The 26,818-nt window shown below is 43.0% G+C and overlaps 2 protein-coding genes across 3 annotated transcripts; one reads left to right on the top strand and one right to left on the bottom strand.

Annotated features, from left to right (window-relative positions):
- Positions 1-40: 40 nt before the first annotated feature.
- GEMIN5 (gem nuclear organelle associated protein 5) lies at positions 41-17,213 on the top strand. 2 transcript variants are annotated; one of them, XM_027643370.1, is made up of 28 exons: positions 41-221; positions 401-555; positions 1,067-1,248; positions 1,747-1,898; positions 2,117-2,248; positions 2,443-2,575; positions 3,003-3,162; positions 3,787-3,999; positions 4,710-4,795; positions 5,285-5,379; positions 6,083-6,219; positions 7,319-7,392; positions 7,765-7,946; positions 8,052-8,191; positions 8,593-8,764; positions 8,996-9,223; positions 9,731-9,844; positions 10,240-10,368; positions 10,964-11,059; positions 11,356-11,493; positions 11,862-12,009; positions 12,132-12,251; positions 12,490-12,700; positions 13,286-13,543; positions 14,190-14,352; positions 14,970-15,543; positions 15,973-16,069; positions 16,607-17,213. In XM_027643370.1, the coding sequence occupies exons 1-28, from the start codon at positions 41-43 to the stop codon at positions 16,760-16,762; spliced, it is 4,626 nt and encodes a 1,541-aa protein (XP_027499171.1). In that variant the 3' UTR covers positions 16,763-17,213. The 2 variants fall into 2 exon arrangements, with proteins under 2 accessions (XP_027499171.1, XP_027499172.1); XM_027643371.1 differs by having other exon boundaries at positions 53-221; positions 2,120-2,248.
- Positions 17,214-18,412: 1,199 nt separating this feature from the next.
- On the bottom strand, positions 18,413-26,752 carry CNOT8 (CCR4-NOT transcription complex subunit 8). Its single transcript, XM_027643372.1, has 7 exons — positions 26,652-26,752; positions 25,217-25,412; positions 23,389-23,582; positions 21,796-21,957; positions 20,851-20,995; positions 20,064-20,174; positions 18,413-19,746 (listed from the first exon to the last, which is right to left on the bottom strand). The coding sequence occupies exons 2-7, from the start codon at positions 25,331-25,333 to the stop codon at positions 19,597-19,599; spliced, it is 879 nt and encodes a 292-aa protein (XP_027499173.1). The 5' UTR covers positions 25,334-25,412; positions 26,652-26,752; the 3' UTR covers positions 18,413-19,596.
- Positions 26,753-26,818: the final 66 nt, after the last annotated feature.

Consider the following 26,818-nt stretch of genomic DNA (forward strand, 5'->3'; position numbering starts at 1 on the left):
CGACGGCAGCGCCCGGGGCACGTGGGGGGAGCGGGGGGCGATGGCGGCGGAGACGGGAACGGGAGCAGGGACAGGGATGGGGGTGAGGGCACTGCCCGCCTCCCCCAACTGGTACAGCAGCCGCTGCAGCGACGCCAGCAGCGACGGCCGCCTCTTCGGCTTCGCGGCGCGGCACCGCGTCTGCCTGCTGGACGTCGGAGCCGCCGCCCCCACGTTTTACGGTACCGTCACAGCCCTCCCTGGCCCCCCGCGTTGTACAGGGAGGGACCGGGATCCGCCGGGGGAGGCGGCGGGAGCCCCGGGGGAGGTGCGGGGCGGATTGGGGGTGAGGGGTATAGGGAGACGCCGTGCGCTCCCGGGGATCCGGAGTTTGAATCACGCTCTGTCGCTGTCGGTGCAGGGGAGCTCATCGGGCACACGGACAGGATCTCCGGGTTCGCGTTCTGCCACTGCCCCGGGCAGAGCGGCCTCTGCGCCAGCAGCTCCGACGACGGGAGCGTCAAGATCTGGGATGCGGCGTCGCTGTCGCCGGTGCTGGAGTACAGCCGGCACCAGGTGGGAGCGGGAGCCACCGGGAGCGGGGGGCGAAGGGACTCGCGGGGGGATGCGGTGATTTAGGGCTCGCACACAAAGCAGGGTGAGGCTGCCTCACCCAATGGTGAATTTCAAAGCCTCTGGCCGGGTTTTAGTTCTGCCCTGGAGCCTCGTTGCATCACCTCAATGAGCTGTCGGTTGCCATCAAAGCCGCAGTAAAACAGCGTGCTCGCGGTCTGCCGCTTAACCCAGCTCACTTAAAATGATCTCAGCACGTTACTGTTCCCCATGGGGCAAACTAAAGGTACGTTTGAACATTTTCTGTGACTCGGGACACCAGATCAGCGTCTGCATCCATTTAAAGCCCAACAGACCTGAGACACATTGGAACAAACCGAACTGATGCTGGAAAGTGCTCACAGATTGTTTTCTGAACTGGTGCTGGGGAGTGCTTACTGATTATTTTCTGCCCTTTAGTCTGTGTTAGATAGTGGTGGAACAGCTCTAAGAGTGTTCAATCCTCTTTCCTCAGAACCCAATCTCTGCGTTGCACTGGTCACCTCTTGTGAAGGATCTCATTGTGTCTGGTGATGAAAAAGGTGTCATTGTTTGCTACTGGTACAACAGAAGTGACAGCCAGCAGTTCTTCCCAGAGCCTCGCACAGTTTTTTGCCTCACTTGTTCCCCTCATCATGAAAACCTGGTGGCCATCGGGTAAATATTCGCTATGGTTTGTTTTCCCCTATTCTCCTGAAGGAACCTTGTTGGGAATTCTTCATGGCTGTAGGGTTAATTTTGAGAGGGTTTGGTGGCTGTTCTTCTAGTGTACAAGTTAGAAATAACATTTAGAAGTGGTAAACCTGCAAGACACAGAAATCCGTAACAGTGTAATTGTCCAGGTTCAATTTGCATTTTTGAGGTTTCTTAAAACCGTTATTTTTAATTAAACTTGACTGAAAGCTGCATTAGTAATGGATTGTTGTCATTCTTGCAGCCAAGTATACTGGTTGCCCTTCTTGAAAAGGCAGCTGCAAGCACCCCACTGCCATACTGGAGCTCCCATTACCATTAGGCTGCCAGTCCCATTGCTGCTAGGATTTGGCTTCTCTGTCTATAATATGATAGTGATCCTGGAAAGAACTTGGAAATCACTTAGAAATTATCCCACAAGCAACCAAGAATCTCTTCATTAATTTAGATCTCTGCTTTCAGCTACAAGGATGGCATGGTGGTTGTCATTGATATCAGCAGGAAGAGAGAAGTCCTGCATCGGCTGAGGGGCCACGAGGATGAAATACATTGTCTGGCCTGGTGCCCTGTGCCTGGTGAAGAAAGGTTACCTGCTTGGCAAGATGAGGTCCAGGGTATGTAGAAGTGATTAATTGTGAAGCAATTTTTATTTCATGTAAATGTCTGTTTCTAGAGAATTGAATTCTTTATAGAAGGTTGGTAAGTAGCTAAGCAAAGGCAACTGATAAGTTCAGTACAGTGTGTTCTGATAGAAATCAGTCTATTTTTCAGCTAATTTTTTTTTAAAGCTTTGAATTTCAAAGTGTAATAACATGACTTCAATGGTGTTCAGCAGTTCCTTCAGAGGAAGGCAGAGTTCCAAACGGGGAGCTGGCACAGGACACAACCACAAAGAAAGGCTGTTACCTGGCTTCGGGAAGCAAAGATCAGACCATACGAATATGGAGCTCTACCAGAGGCAGGAGTAAGTAGGATTAATAATGTGAGATAAATAGTGACAGTGTGGTGGAAGAGCTGTTCTCTAACTGCAGCCTTTGTCTGCTAATCTGATGGTTTAAAGCATGGGCAGTGTACTTAAAGCTGCAGATTCACAGGGCTACTCTTTCTGTCAGGGAATTCTGATGTGCAAGGTCTGGATGATCCCTCTTGGTTCCACAGGTGTGCTGACTCTGAAGTTGCCCCCCACCAAAAGAAGAGGTGGAGCTGTTGATCCCGCTGTTAAGGAGCGCATTTGGCTCACTGTTCACTGGCCTCCTGGTCGTGCCACAGAAATTGTGTCCAGTGGTTTTGGGTGAGTAGAGCACTCAGCAGCCTGGGGACCATCAGCAGCTGCAGATTCATTTGTTGATACTTAAGGAAGTGCTGGGTAGAAAAGACACTCCCTCCTTTTTTCCCAGTATTAACAGGAGAGAAGATAGGCCAAGAGTAAAAGTGGGACTTCAGGCTTCTAGAAAACTGTTTGTCCCATAATTTCTCCCATAATCTAACTGCATGTTGACTGCTAATGGTACAAGTTGTGTTTTTGCCCATCTATGGGGAAAGATGACCTGTCAGTTTTCAGGGTGGTGTTTGTGTGCAGCTCTGTACAGGCAGGTGCAATGGATGTGTGTCGAGCTGTATTAGTCTTGTACTTGCAGAATGTGCACAAGTAGTGGAGTCTGTATATGGCCTATGTTGTTCTTTTGAAGTGAAAAATTAAATAAATTTAAATTTTGCAGAGGAGAACTGCTTCTTTGGAATTTGACCCAACCTGGAAAACGCAAGTGGACTCTTCTGGGATCTTCAGAAGGACAAAACCACTCCCGAATTGTGTTCAATCTCAGCTCTGTGAAGCAGCAAGACAAAGAGCTCCTTTTTTCCATTTCAATGGACAGAGATGTAAGAATCATTTTAAAATTAACATAAAAATGCCTGTAGTGTACAGTTTGACTGAGTGAGGCTAAGCCTTTTAGGGCCACAATATTTCTTTTTAAGTGGGTTTATCCCAGCATTTTGTAACATCATTGCTTAAGATTTGGTCTGAGCACAGGTTGTGTATTTTTTTATTAGCTTATAAACTCAAGCTCTTACCCTGGTGAATTGTTATGACATTCTGAACTTGAATGGTAAGCATTTAATAAAGAGTACTTACCACTTCTTTTTCCTGTTTCACTTCTAAAAGGTCTGGTTTTCCTCCTTAAAATCATTTAATTGTACAAACTAAAGCATCTGGGATTTTGGGGTTTTTTTAAAATCTTTGGCCTTTTACAGGCAGCAGAGTGCCTCCTATTTTGAAACTTGAAGAGGACCATAGTATTAAAATATATTCATTATGTCCATTTCATTACAGTCTCCCAACTATTCCAGCCCTGTCAGTGACATGTAATCCTCTGGGTGCAGATCACATACTGTTGGGCCTTGAATTTGACCTTTTAATTCTTCATCTCACAACACGCTTTGTTTTTCCTTATCATATCAGTCACTCTATATTTAACTATTCCTTGTTCCTTAAATATTCTTCAGGTGAAGTGCTGGGACCTGTCAACTCTGGATTGCAGCTGGACCATGCCCTCACTTGGAGGCTTTGTCTATAGTCTTGCCTTCTCCCCTGTGGACACAGGCTGTCTTGCCATCGGGGTTGGAGACAGCATGATCCGGGTGTGGAATACTTTGTCCATGAACAATGTTTACGATGTTAAAACCTTCTGGCAAAGCATAAAGTCCAAGGTCACGGCAGTAAGTGTGCTTTGGATTCCTTTTTTTTTCCTCTTATCTCTTCTCCTCTTTTCACTCCAGTTTTTTCAAGTACGTTTTTTTTTTTCTTTCACTCTGAAAAAGGTTTTTCCCAACAAAAGGTAGACAAAGCCAAGCTGTTAATTTTGTACTCGATTCTTTCAGTATACAAGACATTTTAGGGTCTGCCAACGGATTTTTAGACCTATTTACAACCCTAGGTACCCTCACTACATCTAGTGAAAATCAGCTGAAGTCCAGCTGGCTGTTACATTACTTTTTACTTTTATCCTCCTTCATTGTCCTTCCTTGTTTCATCCCTGGTTGCCCTTGCTCTGCTAAGAAGTTTGACACAAATAAAAACCAACACAACCAACACAGATGTCTTCAGTTTAGGTTAACCAGGAGCTGGCCAGAAGCTACAGGCTGGTAAAATAGCTGGCAGAAGTAAAATCATATTTTCCATTTTTGTTTTGCAGTGTAGGTGTCAAATAGCATTTTAATGATTTGTAGTCCATTTTATCTTATCCCACCATACCTGGTAAGGGAAGAGCCTTTGATGCTCAGAGCAGAGTGATCAGATCCAGTGGCTGTAGTTGGAAGGGTGGGTATAAGGCATAGTCCTTGCTCAGCAGTTTCAGTGTTTTCCTTTTATTTATTATTGAAGTGTCTTGGCTTATGTCCTTATATGTTTCTCTGTATTTTTCTTGCAGTTATCCTGGCATCCAACTAAGGAAGGCTCCTTGGCTTTTGGAACAGATGATGGAAAAGTTGGCATATTTGACACCTTCTCCAGCAGGTAAAAAAGTAGCTTTCAAATTCATTAGTGTCAGATCCTACTGATGTGTTACCACACGTGGGTGGTGTGGTCTTTCCTAAGGAATATCTTTGCTGCTGGACAAGAGTAGGACTAAATTAAAACTATTCAAACAGCTAGATTTTCAGTGCATTTTTTCATCTCCATTATGTTTGATGGCTTCTAAGGTCAGCTTGCCTTAAGGTAAACTTAAAATTGCATGACCAGAGATCACCTGTGGGAGGACATGACTTGGGGAAGACTTTAGCCAGAAAGGCAATTTCGGGGAAGGAGAAGCATTGTGCAGGGAAAGCTCATCAGGACAGTTTGTAGTAGTGTCCTAGAGCAGATGTTGAAGAAAGCTTGGTTGTGCCATGGCTTTAGTATATTAAAGCACCTGGTGTCTGGAAACATGTTGCTTTGATTTTATCTTTTTTTAACTTCTGTTTGCTGAAACCTGACTGGCCCTGCTTCCTTATCTTTCTCACCCAGTACTAAGAATAAGCCACCTCAGATCTCCAGTACTTACCACAAGAAGACTGTGTATGCATTAGCCTGGGGGCCTCCAACTCCTCCTCTGACTTCTGGTGAGTTTTCCAATGCCTTGTGACAAAGTAGAACATCCATGCAGAGCTCAGAGATGCCATGAAGCTGGGATGCCCTCCCTTCTTAGGAGAAGGAGCCCCATTTGCTTGGTAGCAATCCTTTGTAGCAGCTAAGAATGCGTTCTGCTTGAGGAATTGTTAATAATTTTTGCAATTGTTAATAATTTTTGTTACTAATATTTTGCTAATAATTTTTGCTAAAAATTTTTGCAAACTATTCTAGTTTTTGAATTCTGGTATCCTCAGGAAATAGGTAGGAGGATTGTACCACACCTCTGGGGTTGTTTGTCAGGGTGTTACAGCCCAGTAACTCCGCACAGGCTTCTTGCAGTGACTGCATAAGATCAAATACAGGTTGCTCAGCTCCAGAAGTGTGTTTCTGCCATTTGAACTGAACAGAACTGCTCCGTTAGCTCTTCTTACACAACTTGAATTTTTTTTTTTAGGACCAGACTTTAAAGGGCATTTTAATACTTGCAGTGATTGTGCTCTGAGAGATCTCTTGGTAGAAATGAAAGGTCCTTTCAGAGGATTGTGTTGTGAGAATTTCCTGCTACTGGGCTACAGGCAATTGAAACATGCATAGAGCCTTTTGAAATAATGCTTTGATTTACAGTGGGAGTGATTACTTCTGCGAAGTCTGATGAAGAACAAAGTTTATTTAGCTTTTTTCTTTGTTGGATAGGAGAAGAAAGTGAACAGCCCTCTGTAACTTTATATAGTTGTGCTGGAGAAGGTATTGTTTTTCAACACAATCCCTGGAATCTTAATGGAGAAGCAAATGACATCAACAAAGTCATCCGAGACACTAATTCAATCAAAGTGAGTATGAATTTGAGGGGGTTTTATGAATTCACAGTAACCATGCCATAGTTTCTGTGACCTTGTAGTTGTAAGCTTCTGACTTGGCCTTCCTGATATATCTGTAACAAAGAGTTTGAAGCCCTCAGTCTCCACAGGTGAACTTCAGAGACACTCACTGACTCAAACTGTTTAAACAGTTTATGTAGTTGCCTCCGAAAAGAGTTGTTTTGTTTTTCCCCCAGTGTCAACATGGCACATCTGTTTGGTTTTAAAGCTGTGTGTGGCTGTTTAAAATAACACATTCATACAGAGCTTTCCAGTTTCAGTGCACTAGAAACAATATCATGAATAAAGTCCTAGCTTAGATCACATGGTGGGCACACAGGAGTTATTTACTTCACCTCCTTTAGTTCTCTTGTAGTAAAAATGTACTCTTTTCTTTTTTAAATAAATTATTCACTAAAGGCCATCCCGATTTTGCAGGAAGCTGTTTCCATTTACACTGTAGCCAGTGCAGAGTGGTTGCTGATAACTGTGTATCTCCTTAAGTGTGATCAGTCTTTTCTTAGTTGAAAATATGAATAAGTGAAGTGGGTTAGATCTTCAGTTCCTTGAAGTCACCGTGTCAGCTGAAGTCAATCTAATGGTATTGATTTATATCAGCTGGATTTTGGCTTCTTCTTTGAGTGAAGACTCACTGGGTGTTGAGACTAATGTCATAGGCATTGAAATGATCATATTTAGGCATCTAAATTGTAAGTAGCTTTTGTCTGAATTAGAAAGAATAGAAATAATTACAAGTAAACTTCAGTTGCTTTTGAAATATGTTAAAATTAGCTTGCTCATCTGGGGCTCTCCAAGAAGCATAAGAAGAGCAAACATCAAGATCCTACTGGAATCCAGACAAACTTCCTTTGAGATGTTTCACTGAACTGATAAAAATAATCATTGGTTCCTGCATAAGTTCATTCAGTCTTTCTTAATTGCTCAAGATTATGGCACTGCTATGAAAGCAGTGGAGCCTTTTGTGAGATTAACTGCACCTCTGTCCAGTTGTGAGTCTTTCTCTGACAGAGATTTAAGAGTTTTTGGCAATAGTTGTGTCTTCTTTCTACAGCACAAACTGCCTGCACGTACAGAGATCAGCTGGAAACCAGATGGCAAACTCCTGGCTCTTGGCAATGAGGATGGGTACGTTTCATTTGTAGGTTAAGTGTGATGTCTGTGCTGATCTTCACTAGAGTCACTGGTGAAGCAGAAGTACTTCTTGTTGCCCTGCTTTGTCTCTTGTTCTTTCCCTGCTGATGTATTTGAGTTATGATAATATAGCATTCCTTGTTACTTGTTTTAGCTGCTCTTGTCAGGGAGGATCCTCATTATCACATTCAGTTATTTTTCAAGGATCCACTCATGGTTGAAATGCACTTTTACTGATGAAGGATTTGAGTTGAATCCAGAAAGCACAAACTCAGTTACTGTAATTATGTTCTATAATTCTGCTCATGCAAGACAACCATTTTCACCAAGTACTGGAATTCTTACCCTGTTGTTCTTATATTTCAGCTCAATTGAAATATTTCAGGCCCCAAACTTGAAGTTGCTCTGCACTATCCAACAGCATCACAAGCTGATTAATGCCATTCGTTGGCACCATGAGCATGGGAACCAGCCAGAGCTGAGTTACTTGATAGCTTCAGGCTCAATCAATGCCACCATTTATGTGCATAATCTGAAGAGCGTTGTAGGTAACAGTTTGCAGATTATATTTCAAGTTTTGGCATCTTTTTTTGGTTTAGTTCTGGTTTGTCCTGCTGGCCATACTTGATCCTTTCCTTTTTTTTTTCTTTCAGAGAGCACTTCAGAAAGTCCTTTGACAATAACAGAGCCTTTTCGAACTCTGGCTGGGCACACAGCTAAAATAACAAGTCTTTCTTGGAGCCCCCACCATGAGGGAAGATTGGTATCTGCTTGCTATGATGGCACTGCACAGGTATTGTCCACAGCCTCTCAGAAGTGTTGCTAAACAGCAAAGCTTTTTTTGTGAGATAAACTACTGAAGTACTGCAAATTTACCCTTGGTAACCATCTCCTGATTCTGGATACCTGATATGCACCTGTCTCTATGTTTTTGCAACTTGCAAAATGATTTGTAAGTCCAGTCATTATTGTTTTCATATTAACGCTTTGGAATCTTTAAAAAAGAAAGGTGTTATGCAACTGTATCAATGCAAACAAAGCAAGCCCTGAATTTTCTCCATTTGCATGTTGGTGTTTGAGATACCCCTTCAAAAACCCAAGAGAGAAGTTCCTACAAGTGCAAATCATGAGAAGATACAGAGTATTAGAGGAAGAATAGAGTTTCTGAGTAACTGGGTTTCTTTCTTGTTGAAGGTATGGGATGTTATGAAGGAAGAGCCACTTTGCAACTACCGAGGGCACCAGGGCCGCCTGCTGAGTGTCCAGTGGTCACCAGTGGATTCAGACTGTGTTTATACAGGAGCAGATGATTTTTCTGTTCACAAATGGCACATCTCAAAGCAGGAGCACACACGGCCCCCTCAGGGTAAGTATATTCGAACAAAACATCCTTTCCTGAATGTGATATTGGAGCTGGGAAATAGAGGGTTGCCACGTTGAAACAGTGTAAGTTCTTATGCTGAATTCCAAATCTACCTGCTTCCTCTTCAGGAATAAACCATGTCCAGGTTTAAATTGAGTTGTATCCTTATTTGGAAACTAAATGTTGATCTTCAGAGACAGGCAGCTAATACACTAACATTGCAATCTTTTATAGGCAAGAAGAGTATAGAATTAGAGAAAAAAAGAAGTATGCAGCCAAAAGTCAAAGCCAAGAAGAAAAAAAAGCCTATAGGACAGAGTTCAGGCAAGCAGGATGTAAATGATGCCACGAATGGAGATGAAAGCATGAAGGAAACGTTGCTGGAGGAAAATGGAGTGTTGGACCACGAAGGAGAAAAAGAAGCTCAGGAGACAGAGTTGCCTTATAAAGTCTCTGTAACTGGTAATAATTAAATCATCTTAGTTCAATGGTTCCCAGAGTGTTCAGCCCTCAGAGCACCACCAACTTTAATTTTCATGCAGATTTTCTCATTATATGGTTTTATTGAAATTGTCCACTTGAAGGAAATATGCTTCTGGAATGCGTTTCATAATTTCCTAGACTAGTTTGGGACTAATTGTCTTTAAATAAGAAGATTCTGGCCTCATGAACAGAGTTACTGTGTTTGGCTTGAAACAATGTGATTTTTTGATCAGTGTTGCCTTCTGGCAGTAAATCTTATAATACTGGTAGACCTTCATTAGTGTCTGTTGACATCTTATTTAGCCGCCTGACAGTTCTCTAATGTTCTCTTGATACTTCCTTTCCCTAAAAAGCTATTAAGTTCTATGGCAAAGCAAAGCTTGGTATATTTCAAAGTTAATGTAACAGATTGTGAATATGTGAATTTTTCTGCTGTGGCCTTTTCCACTCATTGGTTTTCCTTTTCTTAATCACTTAACTCCACAGTGTCCGAGGATACATCTTCATCTGCATGTGATTATTCTTCATTCAACTTGCCAAAGCCTTTTGTGACCCAGAAAGCTGCTCCTGTGAAAAAGGATCCACCTAAAGAGAAACCAAGTTAGTATGTTTTAGGGTCTTTTAACAGTCCTGCAGAGTTTCTCCTTCTAGGCTTGTGTTTGGCTGCAGCTTCCCTTCCTGATGTGACCGAATAAGTGCCAGAGAAATAAGAGTGTGCTTGTTTATTTTAATTGCCCTGTTTGTCAGGTCAGTTCAGTAGTTGTTTAATGGGGGCTTAGATATTGCCTTTTAGTTGCTAGTTTTATTCCAGGCAAGATGGGCGGAAAATATGCAAAGTGATCAGTATTCAAAAGTCAGGGTTGTCATAGTAAAGATTTTTGTGGCTCTTGAGCATCTGCTTTTTGATTTCCAGTGTGAGGAAGAGAGTGCTTTGGAATATGTTGAGGAATTCTGCTGTAACTGCAGCAATGACTACAGTGTGTCTGATTTTTCAGCTCCTGATGCCTCTCTGAAGAAGAAGAAGCCTCGCTCTGTTCTGCCCTTCAGCACATTCATGGATCACAGATCAAAAGATGAATTGCATCAGGACTGCTTGAGGCTGGCTACATGTCTGAAAACTAAAGGTATCAGTATAAAACTAAAATGCTTAGAGGGTAGGGGCTCTCAAGTTCTCAGAATCATGTGTGTCCAGGGACTTGGCTGACAACTGGGCATTAGTTTTTAAAAATCCTCCCCTTTATCAAAGTGTATGACTAACTGTGGTCTCTTATCTCACTGCTCTTGCAGTGTTTCTGTGCTCTCTAGACACTCAGCCAGGTTTTGAGTAAGATCCTATGTTGTGGAGACAGCGTAGAATTGTCTGTGTATGTGCAAAATGCTTTCACCTTCAAAAGTGTAATGTGAGCAGAGGAAAATAAGCCATGAGGGAGATGTTTGTCTACTCACAGTATTGTTCCTTAGAGCATGCAAAGGAATGTGCTATGTTTGGTTTAGAATAAATGTTCTGTGCAAATACCATCCTTCTAATCAAACTTAAAACTAAGTGCTGAGTGTTGATCTGCAAATTATTAAATCTGCTGTGCAGGAAAGGAAGTAAAAGACATAAGTATTTGCCAACAGTTGAGTGTAACTGAGTGATAGTGACTTGGCATGTTCCAGTTCCCAGTGTTGTACCAAATTTTAAATCTTTTTCTTAAATATTCTTCTTATCTGGTTTAGATAATAATGAAGATGTGTCCCCTGACCTTAAGGATTGCATCCACTTGGGGCTGTTCACAGACAGGGATTCTCTGCACAAGATGATTGATGTGGAAGGTAAGTGGAATAATGAATCCATTTTGCCAGTATGCTCATTGTAACTGATACATTCATGGAGAAAACAAATTGGGAAAAATGCTCGAGTTTTCTCTACTGTGGATGGCAGTCTAGGATTAAGAATGCAGTTCTGTGTGAAAAGAAGAAAATACATATTTTTCCCAGATAGTTTTTGCACCTTTCAGATGCAAACCTGCAGTATCTTCAGCTTGCTTGATCTCACTTTTGCCAAGATATTTTACTGTGACAAATAATGCTATTGCACTCCTGCTGATAGGTGTGCTTGCTTCTGACAGGAAAACATCACTTGGAGAATGGGCATCCAGAGCTCTTCCAGCAGCTCATGTTGTGGAAGGGAGACATGAAGGGTGTCCTCCAGGCAGCTGCTGAGAGGGGGGAGCTGACAGACCAGCTCGTGGCAATGTCACCCATGGGTATGTTTGCTCTTGTAACACATAAGCAGGTGAATTTGGCTGCCAAGGGTACCCTCATGCTGGTTCTTCTGGGATAGGAACTCAGGAGTTGGGTTCTTTTTAATAAGTAGCAGTCCTTACAGCTGGCTGTTGATTTAAATTTGCTTTTAAGTTATTTTACTGGTAGTGAACTCCTACAGTCATGTTCAAGCCCTGGTTTTGCCCTGTTTTGTTCCCTCCTGGGAACTTGTATTAGGATGGCTAAGAAATAAGAAACTCATCTGGGGCAGAGAATAGGTACATGTTGAAGAACCAGTGGTGATGTCATCCCACATGAATTCTTCCAGTTTTAACCTTTGCCTCCAATGATATTGCCTTCTCTTTTGCAGTTGGATATCAGGCCTGGGTTTGGACTGTAGAAGCCTTTGCAAAGCAGCTGTGTTTCCAGGAGCAGTATGTGAAGGCTGCCTCCCATCTCCTGTCCATCCATAAAGTGTATGAGGCCATCGAGCTCCTGAAAGCGAACAATTTTTACAGGTTGCTGTATATTTATGTTTAGCATTTTATCTTGTTTTCTAGTGGGTTAGATTTGACATTGTGTTTCACTTTTTGTACACAGTCAATTAACTTTTCTGTCTGGTTTCCCTTATGTGCATTAGGGAAGCAATTGTAATTGCTAAGGCCAGGTTGCGTCCAGAAGATCCAATTCTGAGGGATCTCTACACCAGCTGGGCAGCTCTGTTAGAAAAAGCTGGTCATTATTCCATGGCTGCCAAATGGTGAGTGTTACTGGGAAAAAGACAGAATTGGTTCCATACCTGAAACAAAGAAAGTCCTTGGTTTTGTAGCAGTTTAAATCTTTTAACTGCTCTGGTCATCGTTTGTCTGAGGTGCTTTCTGAGCCTGTCTCACTTGATTCCCTCTAATGTAGGTGGGAAAAGAAGCTACTGTGTTGCAACACAATTTTAAAATTGTATTTCAGTACTAATCAGTCTGATTTGCTTTTATCTCTTTCAGTTATTTGGGGGCTTCTTCGCCCTATGATGCAGTAAAAGTGTTGTCAAGAAAGGGGGATGTGACATCCCTTAAAACTGCTGCTGAGCTTGCACTGATATCTGGAGAGGAGGAGTTGTCAGCAACTTTGTCTTTGAGATGTGCACAAGACTTGCTGTTATCGAGGAACTGGGTGGGAGCTCAGGAAGTCCTTCAGCAACATAAAACTTTATTTGTGAGTCTGGTCATTTCCTTTCTGCTTTCTTTCGTGTTTTGTCTCTCCAGATTATCTTAACTTGGCACTACTTCCCATATGTTAGTAGTCCACAAGTAGTCTTTTGAGCTGGTTTTGCCTGAAAATATTTTTCTAGGAGTATATTGCAATGACCCTATGGAAAAGCATGTGTCTTTGCAGAGGGCCCGTGGTGGGGAGGTGTGTAGACTCTTTGTGCTTGTTAGTTATATGAGAGGTTGTTGAGAAAAGGAGGATTCTTTATTTAAGTGCGAGAAGAGATTTAAAGGAACAAATGAGCCCAACTGTAAATCCAGCTGCTGGAGGCTTAAACCTGAAATCTGTTTTCAAGTGGGCTGAGAAGCAGGTGACTACCTTGGCTTTTTCTGGGGTTTCCTTCTGATTTCCCATCAGAGTCTCTGTCACCATTGTTCTTTGGTAGCTGCCTTGTCAGTCTGTCACCAGCGAACTGCTATCAGCCATGGTGTTCTTAAATCATTGTACCTGCTGTGGTCAGCAAGGGATTGTTTCTCTTGTAGCAACAGCTCAGTGCTCTTTTTTTCTTTTTTTTTTTTTTCCTTTTTAAAGGGACAAAGACTTGTTTTCTGCCTCAACGAGCTGCTTTGCAGGTGCCTTAGTGAAAGAAATCCCTGTGAGCGAAAGAGCCCCGTTCCCCCCTGTTACCACAGCTGGGAGCTGAACAGAGAGGCCTCGTTTTTTGACATGGTGATAGAAGTGTGGCAGAATGTGTTGGGCATGGACACCACTGAACGAGCCACATGTGCATGGGAGCAGCTGCGCCAGATTGAGCATCCTCCTTCTACCAGCAACACACCCCCAAAGCAGGTAAATGGATTTTGATCTGCACACACACACACAGTAAAACCAGCCGGGTTGTGCTGCTGTACCAGACATTGCCAGGACACTGATGTCTGCACCCTGCTGCAGGATGGGTTGTAGTCTGGGAGAAAGAGATGATCATCAGCTGAGACAGCTTTGTGTAGCCACCAGGGGCTTCTGCATTTGTTTCTGTGCAGGATAAGAACTGACATTTGGTGTCATGGTGAGCACTGAGGTCACCGAGATGTGCTGGCCAGGAGTGACTGAGATAGCTGAGTAGTCTCAGCACTGGTTCAGGGGTTTGTATTGAACTTAGGGGAGGCAGGGCTGCTTGTTGTTAAAATATCCTGGAGTTTACAAGGTCTGTCCATAGACTGGTGCTCCTGCAGCTCTTCTCTCTGACCACGGTGAGTCACTGACGGTGTGCTCCCTCTTCTCATCTACTTAGTAGGACACATGCAAGCACAGCTGCTGATTTTACAGCTGTAAGGGATGTAGAAGTGCTGTATCTCCTGCATGAAGGAGACTGTAAATTGCATTGTCATTAAAATTGCTTCTGGTTAAGTCATGTGCTTCTGGGCACTTCCACAGTGGCCATAAGCTCATACTTTGCAGTAAAAACCATTAATTTGCTCTCTGGTGCTTTCTGTAGGTGCTTTTCCATATCTCCCATGACCTGGCCCTTGCAGCACTGAGCTGTCAGTCTGGTACCTGGGATGAGGCAGTGAAAAGTATTCTTGGGGCTGTGACCCGCAGTTTTGATGCTGGTAATTTCACTCTGATGCAGGAGATTTGCAGTATCATCCTTCCTGAGGGTAAGTCTCTCCTTGTGTCTCTTCTCCTGGCACTGACAGATACAGGGCTCTTCCCTATAAGCACAGCTACGTGTCCATTAATGTTCCTAGGCACAATAACATTTGGAAGGACCAGGACACCCACATCTATGGAAACTTGTAGAATTTTGCTAGTGCAAGGGGCGCTGGGTGATCAAAATTCCTGCCTGTGGAAAGAAGCTCAGCTGTGTCAGCTGATGTGAGTGATGCAGGAAACGGAGTGAATTCTGTTCTGTAAGGGAGATAGGGGACATTAGAAAGCTGTGTTCATCTCACAGCTACAGATCACTTCAACCTGCTCTTCCATTCATTCTCTTTAGAGTATGCAGTGCATTTCTTTTGTGGCTCTTGATTTCATGACTGTTGTGTTGTGCAGCTTGGGACCAATGAAGTTTGCTGTAGCTGATGAGAACAGTCCCATGTTAGAACAAAGTATTGTGTACAAAGATTCCAAAGATGTATTTGCTTTCATACTTCCTGTACTGCTCTGCCAGCATCTGAGTAAATCCCTCATTTGGGTTTCCTGGTTCATTCACCAGATCTGCTCTTTGTCTTTGGAAAGCTCTGTGAACTATCTGTAATCCTGTTTTCATTATTAGGCTGTGATGACCTGAGACACAAACTAGACAGCACAAATTCCCAGAGCACGGATGCCTGCAGAAGTTTGGAGGGCTTTGTGGCTTACAGACTGCTCTATGACCTGTGGTGGAACCCACCCAAAGACCCTCCTGGCTTGCAAAAGGCTGTGTTGGATCCTGTGCTGTGCCCCAGTGAGCAGACAGCTCTTGAGAAGAGTTACCTTTCAGGTGACTCCTCCCCTGGAGAAACGGATCAAACTCCAGCTGAGATGGATGAAAACCTCTGCAATACAACTGAAGTGCAGAAGCGTGAGATGCAAAGTGACTCAGGAACTAACTTGGTCGATTTGGTAGACGGACAATCAAAACTGAAGGGTTGCAAAGTGCTCCTTTCAGAAGAGATGGCTGTGTTACAGAACACCCAGAGAGATATAGCGGAGGTCCAGGAGACTTTAGCAGAAATGATCCGCCAGCATCAGCAGCAGAGGAACAATCTCCAGGAAAACACAAATGGAAACACCCAGGAAAGCAACCTGGAGCAGAGTTCAGAGACTGAATTAGACAAACCATGCTCTGACAGCAACCAGATGAATGGGTAAGATTCAGCACATGAATCAGTGGATTGAAAAGTGTTGCTTTTTTCAGTGTGTTTGTGCAGCAAATTGCCTCTAATCTCCAGCTGAATGCCCAGGGACACTTAAACACACAGCTCAGAAATCTTGCATTTTCCTGGGGCTGAACCACCATATTCCTAAACTTAGTGCAGCTGAACAGCTTCATGATACACGAGCTGTGTTGTTACAGTGAAAAAATAGGGCATCTTGAAAAGGGGAGGACAATGAAAAGGACAGGCATGGTCTAAGAGGCCTGTTTCTTTGTTGAACAGTTGTTTGGGACTTTGGCAAGAAGGAGCTAGAACATAAAACACTTTTCCATTTATCTCCTGTGCTCTGTGTACAGGAGAGAGGCTAGGCAGTAACTTAAGCAAAACAGTTACTGATGACACCTGTTTTTTTCTTGACAGCAAAGATGAAATAAAGCAACCAATTACACTCCCTGAGCTCACAAAGCAGCTTCTCAATGCAAAGCAGAAACTAGCAGAATTCCCAGACAATTTAAAGGTAAGTTTTCAGAAGAGCCATTGTGGTTCTGAAAGGGCAGCCTCATTACAGAATCCCTTCCATGGAGGGATTGTAATCCTATGGAATTTTGAGACACAGCTGACACGTGGCATCAGGGTGGTGTTTTTCTTTCAAGCATAACTTTTCCTGTGCAGTTGGAAAGCGTAGCTAAAGCTCCTGCATGGGAGAACTCAATGGGATATCCTGTATGGATCTGTCTCATGCATTTTAGAAGTAATTCCTTGCTACTTATGTATGAAAAAAAAAATTGATAAACAGTAAAGTCAGAAATTTAAGCTATAAAATGGCCTTTATAGATCAGGAACTGTAGAAACTACTCATCACATGTTTGAAAACATGTAACCATGGTGATTATGCAAGAGGGGGCAAACGGGGTTAAACGTGGAGACAATGCATCTGACTCCTGACTATCTCTGTTTCAAGGGTTCTATAAAGCAGTGTTTTTAGAGAGCTGCCTGCCTGAATATGTTGTTGAGCAATTGTAATTGGCAGTCACCTCATGCTCCTTTTTTGCAGGTCTTGCCCTTCCCTGACGTGCTGGAATGCTGCCTTGTACTCCTTCACCTGGGATCCCAGTGCCCTCCTGAGCTACAGGAACAGGCTCTGGATCTCCTTAGGAAACACAGCAGTGCTAATATTTACAAAAAGGCTGTCAGGAGGTTCTTGACATGACATTCTGTCTCCCTTCTTGAGCTGCCTACAGTTACTTAACACCAAGGCTCTTCTTTCTTCAAGTGAAGGCTTGTTTTGATGGCTGTGGCTGTTACTGAAACAAAAAGGTTTATATACAGACCCACTTGTGCTCATTCAACTAACAATACTTAAGGACACTGTTAGAAAATTGAAAAGCAGGAGGATGTGGGCTTGAACTGTAATACATGATTTTTGTATAGTCTTTTTTTATTTGTTGGAAACTATGCTCATGAAAGCTCTTGCTATTTACACGTAAGAGAAACAGTTTTGAGCAGTTGTACAGTCTCAGCACAGGAAGAGTAGCTGCCCTCAGGAAAATCAATGATTTCTGTAACCTTACCATTTCTGTAACCTTAAGCCAGTATTGCTGTTAGAAGCATTGTGAATTTATTTTTCCCCTCCTTTAAATAAAGTCTTCTACCACCATGAATTGGTATTTAATTTGATGTATAGAAATCAGTATCAAGCAAGGGCAAATGCATTAAAAATAAGTCTGGGGTGGGTTCTTTTTTGTTGTTAAATGTGTGCTATAGCTTAACAGTGTGGTGAAGCCACCTGTACAAGGTAAAAGGGGGCAAGATCTTTTGTTTCCAGCATGACTAGCTGGAATTTCCCCAGGTCAGGAAAAGTCCCTGCTTTTGAAAACATCCACAGCTGAACAAACTGCTTTTTGCTACAGTGGTGGTGAATTTGAGGTACAATCAAGCTCTCTAGAATGGTGCTATTCTAGAAGTGCCAAAGCCAATTGTGGATTCTGCAGTCTTGAACATGTAATATTTTGACCAGTTTTACAGCTTACCTGAAGGCTTTGTCTGGTCTGGCTAGAAAAAGTAACTCTTCCTAAGAAAAGCACAAGGCTGTATGAGCCTTAGTGAACATAGCAGCTGTCTTAGTCACTTCTAGAAGCAACATTTTAAATGCAGCAAAAAGGCTGATATGGGTGGGAGGGGAGCATGTGTCATGAATTTAGGAAGTTTGTAAGTACACTAAAGATCATTGTTTAAGAATTAAAAGAAGTGATGGATTTTTTAGATCAAAGGGTGTTCCAAATTCTTCCAGCCAAAATGCAAACTTAATCCTGATACACTTCCTGCTTCAAGCTAAATAAAGCTCAGAACAACTTCAAGAGCAGCAGGTGAAAGCCAGGGGTTAGACTAAAACAAGATCTTTCTGTAGATGTGTTAATCACTAAACTGTTGCCACCTACTCGAACTTGCTAAATTCTGTACAAAGTACTCGAAAACCACGTGGGGGAGCCAGTGCTTAACCAAACTGCCTTCCTGAACTTACAGCGGGAACCACTAGTTCAGATGGAGCAGGAAAGTGCCACACACAACAATTTTTCCCTTTAAGTGGCCACTCTGCACTGTGAGAATACTCCACCTTCCTGTGAGCTGTGCTGAGATGAGCAGGAAGAGAATACAAATCCCCCAGAGATCCTCAGCTCAGCTTTCATCAGCTAATGTACAATAAGCTCAAAAGCAGATTTTACAAAGAACTATCCCAGTTGCACATCATAAATAGTAAAGGAAACAAACTTGAGCATCTTTTAGCATGTATCCCCCAAATTCAGATTCCAGAGCCTCAACTTTGGAAATTCTAGTGCTTGATAGAAAATCCAAAACAAAGCCTGGTTTAAAAAAATTTATTTTACAAAAAATAAAAACTAGTATTTACAAGCATTTTAAATACCAGCTCTAAACCTCAACTCCTAACAATGGATTAAGACTTTTTAAAATGCCAAAGTCTTATGAACTTCAGGTTTGACGTGTCCAAAAGGGATTTTTTTTTTTTTTAAGAAATGTCATTACAGAGCTGTTGAAAAAAAAGTACTGCAGAATAGCTCATTTTTTTTCAAAATCAGAATCCCAAGTTCTTCCATCCTCTAACTACTTTTCAGGTGTATATAATGAAAAGAACCAGTTGTTTTATCTGTTAAACAAACTGTAAAATTAGGGGCTGGAGAAGCAGGGGAGAGAAGAGGAACAAATACTTATCCATCTGCTGAACTAGCTGTGTTGCAAGGAGAAGAATAAAATTTGTAGGTTGAGTTGAAGAAAACTGAAGTCAGAGTATTGGTCCAATCCCCTGTCAAAGGTAAACTTTTGGGCCTCTGAATCTATTTCCAGAACAGCTCCTTAATACCCGTAAGAACAAAGCTGAGGCTCAGAATGGGTCAAACCTGTAACATACAGAATTAGAAACTAAGGAGTTCTGATCAAATCAGCTCCATTAATATCCACTCCCACGGCTGTTAAAGCAAATCTCCAAATATTTTTAGCTGCAAGGATCATTTTTAATGTCATCCACTCCCAAACCTCTGCAGTGATCAAAGGGAGCAATTTTCGCAGACTACACAAAGATAAAATTAGCAAAACATGAGGTGAAGCTGTCACCCTCACACCATGCAGAAGTTTTAAAATAAGCTTCATAAAGCACAAATTGCAAATCTGTGTGCACGTCTGTGTCCATTGTCACTGGATTTCCAGACCCTTAGCTCTACTGAATATCTACCATTAAATCTTCCTTGGAGATTCTGTACAGTATAAAGAGGAAAAAATAAACAGAGGTATACACAGTAGATTCTGTCCTTTGCCCTTGGTATTAAAAATATGGCAAACCACAAATGCTGGTATTAGGAATTCAGTCAACTCTTCTGGGTTTCAAATGAAGATGCAGCTCTTCAGCAACACTGCAGGCCTTGCACAGCCTGTGGACTGGAGAGGCCTTTTGTTTGAGACACTATTAGGGAAAAAGGTTGAGGACAGCAGCTGCCAATGTGGTAAACATGTTCTGCTGAGGGGCACCGCTCGTCACGGCTGCATGTTGTTGATAATGGCCAAAATGCTCATTTTCTCTTGGGCTGAGTCCACATCTTCATTTTGTTTCTGAGCCACCCCCGTGCCAAGGCCATACAGTCGCCCACAATACTTTGCATCGTCAATTGTATCCTCAAAAAACAACTGCAGATTTAAAAAAAAAAAAAAAAACAGGGAAGAGAAACAGGTATTGTTTAATTGTGCCTCTAAATCAGAAAGCATCCAATGCTAATTAAACAGCTCATTTGAAATCAGCCACTTCTAAGATGCAGCATGCAAATTAAAATAAGCACATTAAAGAGGAGTAAACAGAACAAGTCTGTGCCAATATCAACAACTCCTGTTACTGACAGTATGAAGTGTGATGGCCACAAGGCTCAAAAAAATCCAAAACAAAACAAAGAACAGACTGTACATGTTGACATTTACGGGTAGGAACGGGAGAAAGGACACTGCAGTACCTCTTTCATTCTGAAGAACGCCATTCCTGTGAGAAGAGAGTCTGATCCTGCCTGGTGTTGTCGTCCAATTCGCTGCAAATCCAGCTGATCTGCCACTTCCTGAAGGCCACCCTGCAAATAAAACAGAACAGGTTTTATTTTAGAAGATCTGTCTCTTGCCAAAATTGCCACACGTCTCCAAAACATGAGGACAAACACTGAATATGATAAATCGATGCAAATTCTAGCAGTACACACACACACCAGCTGTGAGTGAAACACAGTGGCAAATACTGTTCAAGAGTGCATAAATAACTCTTCTCAAATTTAGGTGCCTTCCTTTTCCTGCTGCAGATGCTTGAGATGACTGTGGGTACATTCATAGGTTACACATGCTGGACCTTTCCCTCCCTTTACTCAAACAAGGCTGTGATTCATTAGATAGATTACTTTCAACCCTCTGAGTGTCTACTAATTGATTAACTAATGAACTCATGGAGTGGTTCATGTAAAAGAAACAGCCCTGCATAGGAAATATGCTGAATTATAATTAGCCTCTGATACACAAACCGGAAGGGAATTCCCCATTATGGGAATGTCCCCTTTATAATAAACATACTGACAAGTCTCATGTGGAGATGGCAGCATCCATTAGAGACAAACGCTGTCATAGGTGCTTCTGTGTCACCACTGGCTTTTACACAAGTTCCAGTTTTAAGACAACATAAGTAGCAGTTCTGTCACTTGGCTTCCTGTACATTTACAGTGTTGGTGCCCATCACTTGCTTGCTGGGGAGAGACAAGTTACCTTGAGGTTTTTGCAGCTTTTCATTAAGTACTTCACGTCATAGATAGATGGGAAGAAAAGGTTCAAGATATGGAAAAATTCATGTTCCTCTTCTGGTAACTTGGAATCTGTCAACAACTTCACCATGTAGCCAAAATCATAACCACTGAAAAAAAAACCATACAGAAAACAGATAAGCAGGTAGACCCTGTAACTCAGTCGGTAGCAATATCTCATTTTTCAACAGAATTTTACTTGCTTTACCTTTCAAGCCTTAACATATTCTGACACTCATAAAAGTTCTCTGGATCAGAGCCAGAACTCATCCTGATTTTCATGCCAGTGTAGGACTTTGGAATCCTCCTTGAGAGACTCCACTAACCTCTTGTGAAACAGTTAAGCCATTGGGAAGAACATACATCTCTTCCCAACACTGTACATTTCTGTAGCTATGGGCAATACAGAAAAGCAGGAAACCCTGGAAGTGTCTGTTGAGAGAGGAGGAGGTGATGGCAGGTCCTTTCACTTGTGATGGCATCAGACACCAGAGGCTTTGCAATCAAGTTGGTTGAAAGGCTACAGGAAACACATCTTAACCACACAGATTTCTTTCTCTATGTAAACACAAGATGGAAGTGCAGAGCACCATCAACAGTATGGTAAGGAAAAAGAAACAAAATCCTTACTTCACAATGCATTTACTAAAGTGTAATCATATTTTAAATTGTTACTAACTTCTTGCATTGAAGGAGACTGTAACAGCAAAAGGATTTGCAAGCAACACATACACAAAATTCACACCATGAAGTGTCACATGTCCTTACTTCTTAAACTTGGCCTTCATATCTTATTTTAAGAACTGCAGGACTGCTAATTTTATTCCTTAAAATCTGTGTCAGTCTCCATGGAAAAAAAGCAGAGAATCAAGAAAAGATTTGACAGGGTCAGTGACCATCTCAGACCCACCTGTGGAAGGAGAGCCATTTCACACTGTCACTTAGGACAACCCCAGATGTCATCAGCAACTCAGCAAAATGCAGGGTATCAATCCCTTCTTCTTCGTGCTTCTGGAATTGCAGCCCAGAGCTGGCAAGGAGGTCTATGGAATCCTGAGAGTACATGTCCTCCCTGAAGAAAAAAAACAGGTTTGCACTTAAGGTGCTGCCAAGATAAGTTCATTTTAGAAAAACTGTCCCCACACAGTATTTCACGAATTGGACTGACCAGTAAGAGACCTCTGGGTTCCACATTTGTCTCTCTAGAAAATTCAAACTGACTCAGTTTTAATATCACCACCACAGCCTCCTACATCTGTAACAACCTGTTCTGTGATCCTGACTAGTTAATAACTCTGTTGCTAGTGCAAATTCCAAAGATTCCAACTCCACAGAAATTAAACTGAGTTTTGAAAAATGCCACTTCTGCAAGGCAAAGGGAAGCACCACAGAGAAAAGGGGAGTTCTCTCAAAGAGGAAGATGTGCAACTCTAAAGCACTGAGCATCATTCCTGTCTACATTTTTCCTTTTCACTTCACAGCATGTACCACTTTATCATCACCTCCACTTCCATCTCTGGGAGTAAACAAAATTGCATCACCCTTGACTCAGGAAGGAGGACGGGGATGAGTGATGATGTGCTTGGTAGAGAGCTGAGCAGGAACCTGACTTCTTTACTGGTTTGCTTCATTTGAGGGGGAGGAAAGGACATGACAACACACAGATCAAAGTTCCTATCAATATGATTACTCACTCAAATGAAGTGATCACACTGTGAAAACCCCTTCACTCTGATTTCAATACTTCTAAGAGGCTCACAGATTTGTGGAGTAAATAGTACAACTTTTGGGTTCAAGAACTGTGTGCCCTGCACAAAGTAACTAACGCTTTGCAATGACAGCTTCATAAAAATACTAATTGATTTCCTATAAGTGTGTGGTTTTGTCAGATAAACCTTTCTTTATTTCCAGGCAGCTCTAGTGGTAATTATGCTGAGTTTGTCTTTATAATTACAGGGGAAGGAATAATGAAACTTGTTTCAGCTGCAACCCAGGATATTGCAGTATGGAGGAGACAAGAACTGCCACGCTCCACTTAACAATATTCATTCTCCTGAACAGGTGTGATGATTACACCAACATGTTTTTAGATCCCAGTTTATATTTTAGCATGGATCTGTAAGGAGGTCTTTTCCTTTACGATGAAAACAGCACATCCATTTATTTTTAGCAGACAGACATGAATTTTTATATACATATACACATATATATATCTCTACATAAAATACATGAAGTTTCAGACTATAACATTGTTCCAGAATAAGACACATAAAATTATCAAGAGAAAGGGTATTAAGGACTTTAGCACAGTTCTGACTTCGAGAAACATTATTAACTCCCCGCACTCCAAAAGGGGTTCCCACATATTCTGCATTAGAATCTGAATTTTTATTGCTGGGAATCAGCCAGTGATGATGAGCACACGGACACCAGCATTTGCCAAAGGAAAACATCCCCACAGCAGAAGAGAACAGGAAATTATTCCCCGGCTCAAAAGACTCACGTGAGGTTGAATTTGAAGTTAAACTGCCAGGTGTTGATGCCAGAAGGATATTCCCCCTTCTCATTTGTGAAAGTCAGGCCCAGCTGGATAATTTTCAGCAGGTCGACGTTACACCGCAGGAGCTGGTACTGGTAGTCTGTGGAACTGCGGAATTCCCCGATCAGCCTGACAACAACTCCAGGAAACTCTGTGTCCTGGGACAGAAGGGAAAATTTTGTTTCACCATGTTCTCTGTTAGAAGTCATTATTATCCCTCTATTGGAAGTTTATTTGGTTCCGCACTTGCAGGTCTCAGCACTGTATTCTGTGAATTATTCTGTTAAAATCAGCGGTTTTTTCCCCTCCTTTTCCATATTCATACAGCTTTTAAACTGCTACAAGTCAGACACTAAAAAACTCCACAAAATTAATAAACTATTGCATTCATTAATTTACTACACTATGCCTTCTTACAGTTTTGTTTTATTCCAAATCAAAAACGTTGCAAAGCCCTCCAACATGCATTACTGTACAATCTAAACATCTCTCCCTTGCAACAGACTCCCTCATTTTCCCTAAATCTACTACCATGAAATAGTTTTTATTTATTCAGCATTCTTTCACGTTCTAAATACAAGTTAGATTTGGCACTCTGACCATCTTCACTTGATAGCCCAGACAGTGAAACATTCACTGTTTCTGAGGAACAGCCAATGCCTACGTTAACAAAAATTACTATCAATCAAAACAGGCTTCAACAACAGCAACCATCTATTAGACAAAAAACCATCTATTCGATGAAAAACATTTTACTTGGCCACAGACTGTGTGCTACCTTTGCTGAAACCCAAACTGCCACATTATTTTTACCCTCAGATTAGGTCATGTAGCTTCTACTGACTATATGCAAAATCTTCCACAACGAACCCAGTGCTGGTGCATCTGAGAGTCTCTCCCTTGCCCAAGATGTTTTTGTGTCCACTCTGACAGCACAGCCACTAAAACAGGCCCTGAGCACACTTTCAGTGAGATGAAAAAGATGCAAAAAAGCTCATTTCCCACTGACATATGACGACAAGAAATCATATTCCCATCCACAACTGCATTTGACACAGAAATCCTGCACATTCTGCATGGGCACCTGTCTTTGTGCCAGACTTTAATTAAGGACTTTTCCTATCCTGAGGTTTAGTATTCCTAAGCAAAGTTGGCAGAACTTGCAGTATCAAAACTAAAACCAGTTCTTTATGTAACTCCCTGGGTGCTGCCAAGCAGATACAGACTTGTAAGAGCAGGAGGAGATCCCTCCCATCCGAGGGAGATTCTGGTCTTCTTAAACAAAGCTTTCTGAACACATTGTCTTATCTACAGCCACAATATTTTTCTTCCCTAAGAATCAACATCTGCCCTCATTAAAAAGGAGCTGGAGGCAGCCCAGCTGACTGGATGTCATGCCTTTTGACCTACAGTCCCATGGCATCTTCCACAGCCAAACAGAGAAAGACATCCAAAGGACAAATACACCAGTGGAAAAATAGAGATTTAAACACAATTATGACCTGTTCCATTTTTGCATTGTACAAACTAAAACACCATGGATAGCTAAATGTTAAATTAATTCATCTTTTTAAGTGGGTCTCCATCTTCCCCTTTTTTCACTCAATCTATGCTCAACACTGCCTGTATTAAATTCTGGAAAGTTACTCAACATCTTTTTAATTTTTCACCTCTTCTATCGCAGCTTGACTGGGGGTAGGGAGAAATCATTTCTCACTCAAGAATCAACTTACTCCCTCTACCCAAAAAAATCCCTTGACTAAGGCAATTAGGTCAAGCATAAAGCATTTACCATGGCAATGTAGCTGTAACTCAGAACAATCTCCCGAATTTTCCTCATCTCTTCCTCCAGGTTGTTGGCCCATACTTCACAGATAACCTGGCTGTTCTCTGCAAGAGCTGCTGGCATCTTGCAGCAGAGGAAAGGCAGCTGATGCTGAACTCAGACAACAGTGTAGAATCACAAGCTGTGCAATCTTATCAGTGAGCTGCATTAAAGAGACACAAAAATAATGCTTTAAATGAAGAGTCACATGAGAATAAATGCTCTGTAGCAGTCAGTCACACTTCCATTTCCAGCTTCAAACAACCCATTTAAAGTTTACATCAAGTTTCTTCTTGCTTTTATCACTTTCTGTAAACGTGCTGATTGAAATCTAGAGCACCTGTTCAGAGCGGATGCACAATTAACAGTACAGTTATTCATGCAAAGAATCATTATCCCATCTTTCTCCTTCTCCTGGCATAAGCTCTGAAACTTTGGGCACACAATGTACAGCAGGGAATCCTCATGTTTAACCCTCAGCTACTGCCCCAGCCCTGGAAGTGTTCAGGGCCACACTGGATGGAGCTCTGAGTAACCTGGTCCAGTGGCAGGTGTCCCTGGCCATGGCAGGGGGTGGAATGGGATGATCTTTAAGTTCCCTTTAAACCCAAATCACTCTGTGATTCTGTGATGAAGAGCTTTTAAACACAGAAACAGAACGTGTTAGAGAGAACACTCACCAACATAAGTTTCAATGTGCATGAATGTCTGACGGGGGATATGTCAATAGGCTGGAGCAGGATCTGCTCAGTGGTGCCCAACAACACGACGAGAGACAACAGGCACAAACTTACACAGGAAGCTCCACCTGAACTGTGGAAGAACTTCTTTCCTGTGCAGTGACCGAGCACTGGAACAGATTGCCCAGAGAGGCTGTGGAGTCTCCCTCCCTGGGGATATTCCAGAACCGTCCGGACGCAATCCTGTGCAATGTGCCCTAGGATGGCCCTGCTGGAGCAGGGACGTTGGACCAGCTGACCCGCAGTGTTCCCTTCCAACCCGACCCCCTCCGGGATGCTGTGATTCCCTGATGTAACTCAGGACACGCTGCAGGGGGGTATTTCAGCTTCAACATTCCAGCTGACACCGGCAGCGTCAGCAGCGCTACCCCGGGACAGCTCCCGCGCTGGAACACAGACCCTGCTCAGGGGTCCCGCCCAGCCCCCGGCCGGGCCCTGAGGCACGAGTCACCGGGAGGCACCGAGCGCAGCCTCACAGCCCAGGGGTCCCCTCAGGGCCCCCCTCCCTCAGAGCGGCGGGGCCGCCCGGACGCGGCTCACGGCGGGGGGGAAGCGGGCGGGCCGCCGTCCCCGGTGGCCCCTCAGCCCAGCGCCGCAGCCCAGCCCCGCTCCCGGGTGCCTGTGCCACAGGGCCCGCCCCGTTCCCGCAGCCCCGGCGGTACCTGCAGCCCGGGGCAGCCCCGGCCGGCACGCGCCGCTCCGTCCCCGCGCAGCCGCGATGGCTCCGAGTCCCCCCCGCCGTGGGGGGCGGCGCTTCCGGGTCTCGCGGCTCTTGCTCTCGCGCGAGGCGGCGAACCCGGCGGCGCGCGCGGCGGGCCGGGGCGGGGCT

This window comes from Corapipo altera, unplaced genomic scaffold (assembly GCF_003945725.1).
Source record: "Corapipo altera isolate COAL_440 unplaced genomic scaffold, ASM394572v1 75, whole genome shotgun sequence".
Classification (NCBI taxonomy): domain Eukaryota; kingdom Metazoa; phylum Chordata; class Aves; order Passeriformes; family Pipridae; genus Corapipo; species Corapipo altera.

Bases quoted from the DNA above. Each gene is read 5' to 3' on its own strand.
- GEMIN5 (XM_027643370.1), top strand. From the start codon at position 41: ATGGCGGCGGAGACGGGAACGGGAGCAGGGACAGGGATGGGGGTGAGG. The intron at 7,947-8,051 runs GTAACAGTTTGC...TTTTTCTTTCAG, and splicing joins TAATCTGAAGAGCGTTGTAG to AGAGCACTTCAGAAAGTCCT. The intron at 14,353-14,969 runs GTAAGTCTCTCC...TTTCATTATTAG, and splicing joins CAGTATCATCCTTCCTGAGG to GCTGTGATGACCTGAGACAC.
- CNOT8 (XM_027643372.1), bottom strand. From the start codon at position 25,333: ATGCCAGCAGCTCTTGCAGAGAACAGCCAGGTTATCTGTGAAGTATGG. The intron at 20,175-20,850 runs GTAACTTGTCTC...TTTTATTTGCAG, and splicing joins AAAGCTGCAAAAACCTCAAG to GGTGGCCTTCAGGAAGTGGC. The intron at 19,747-20,063 runs GTACTGCAGTGT...TTAAATCTGCAG, and splicing joins CGTTCTTCAGAATGAAAGAG to TTGTTTTTTGAGGATACAAT.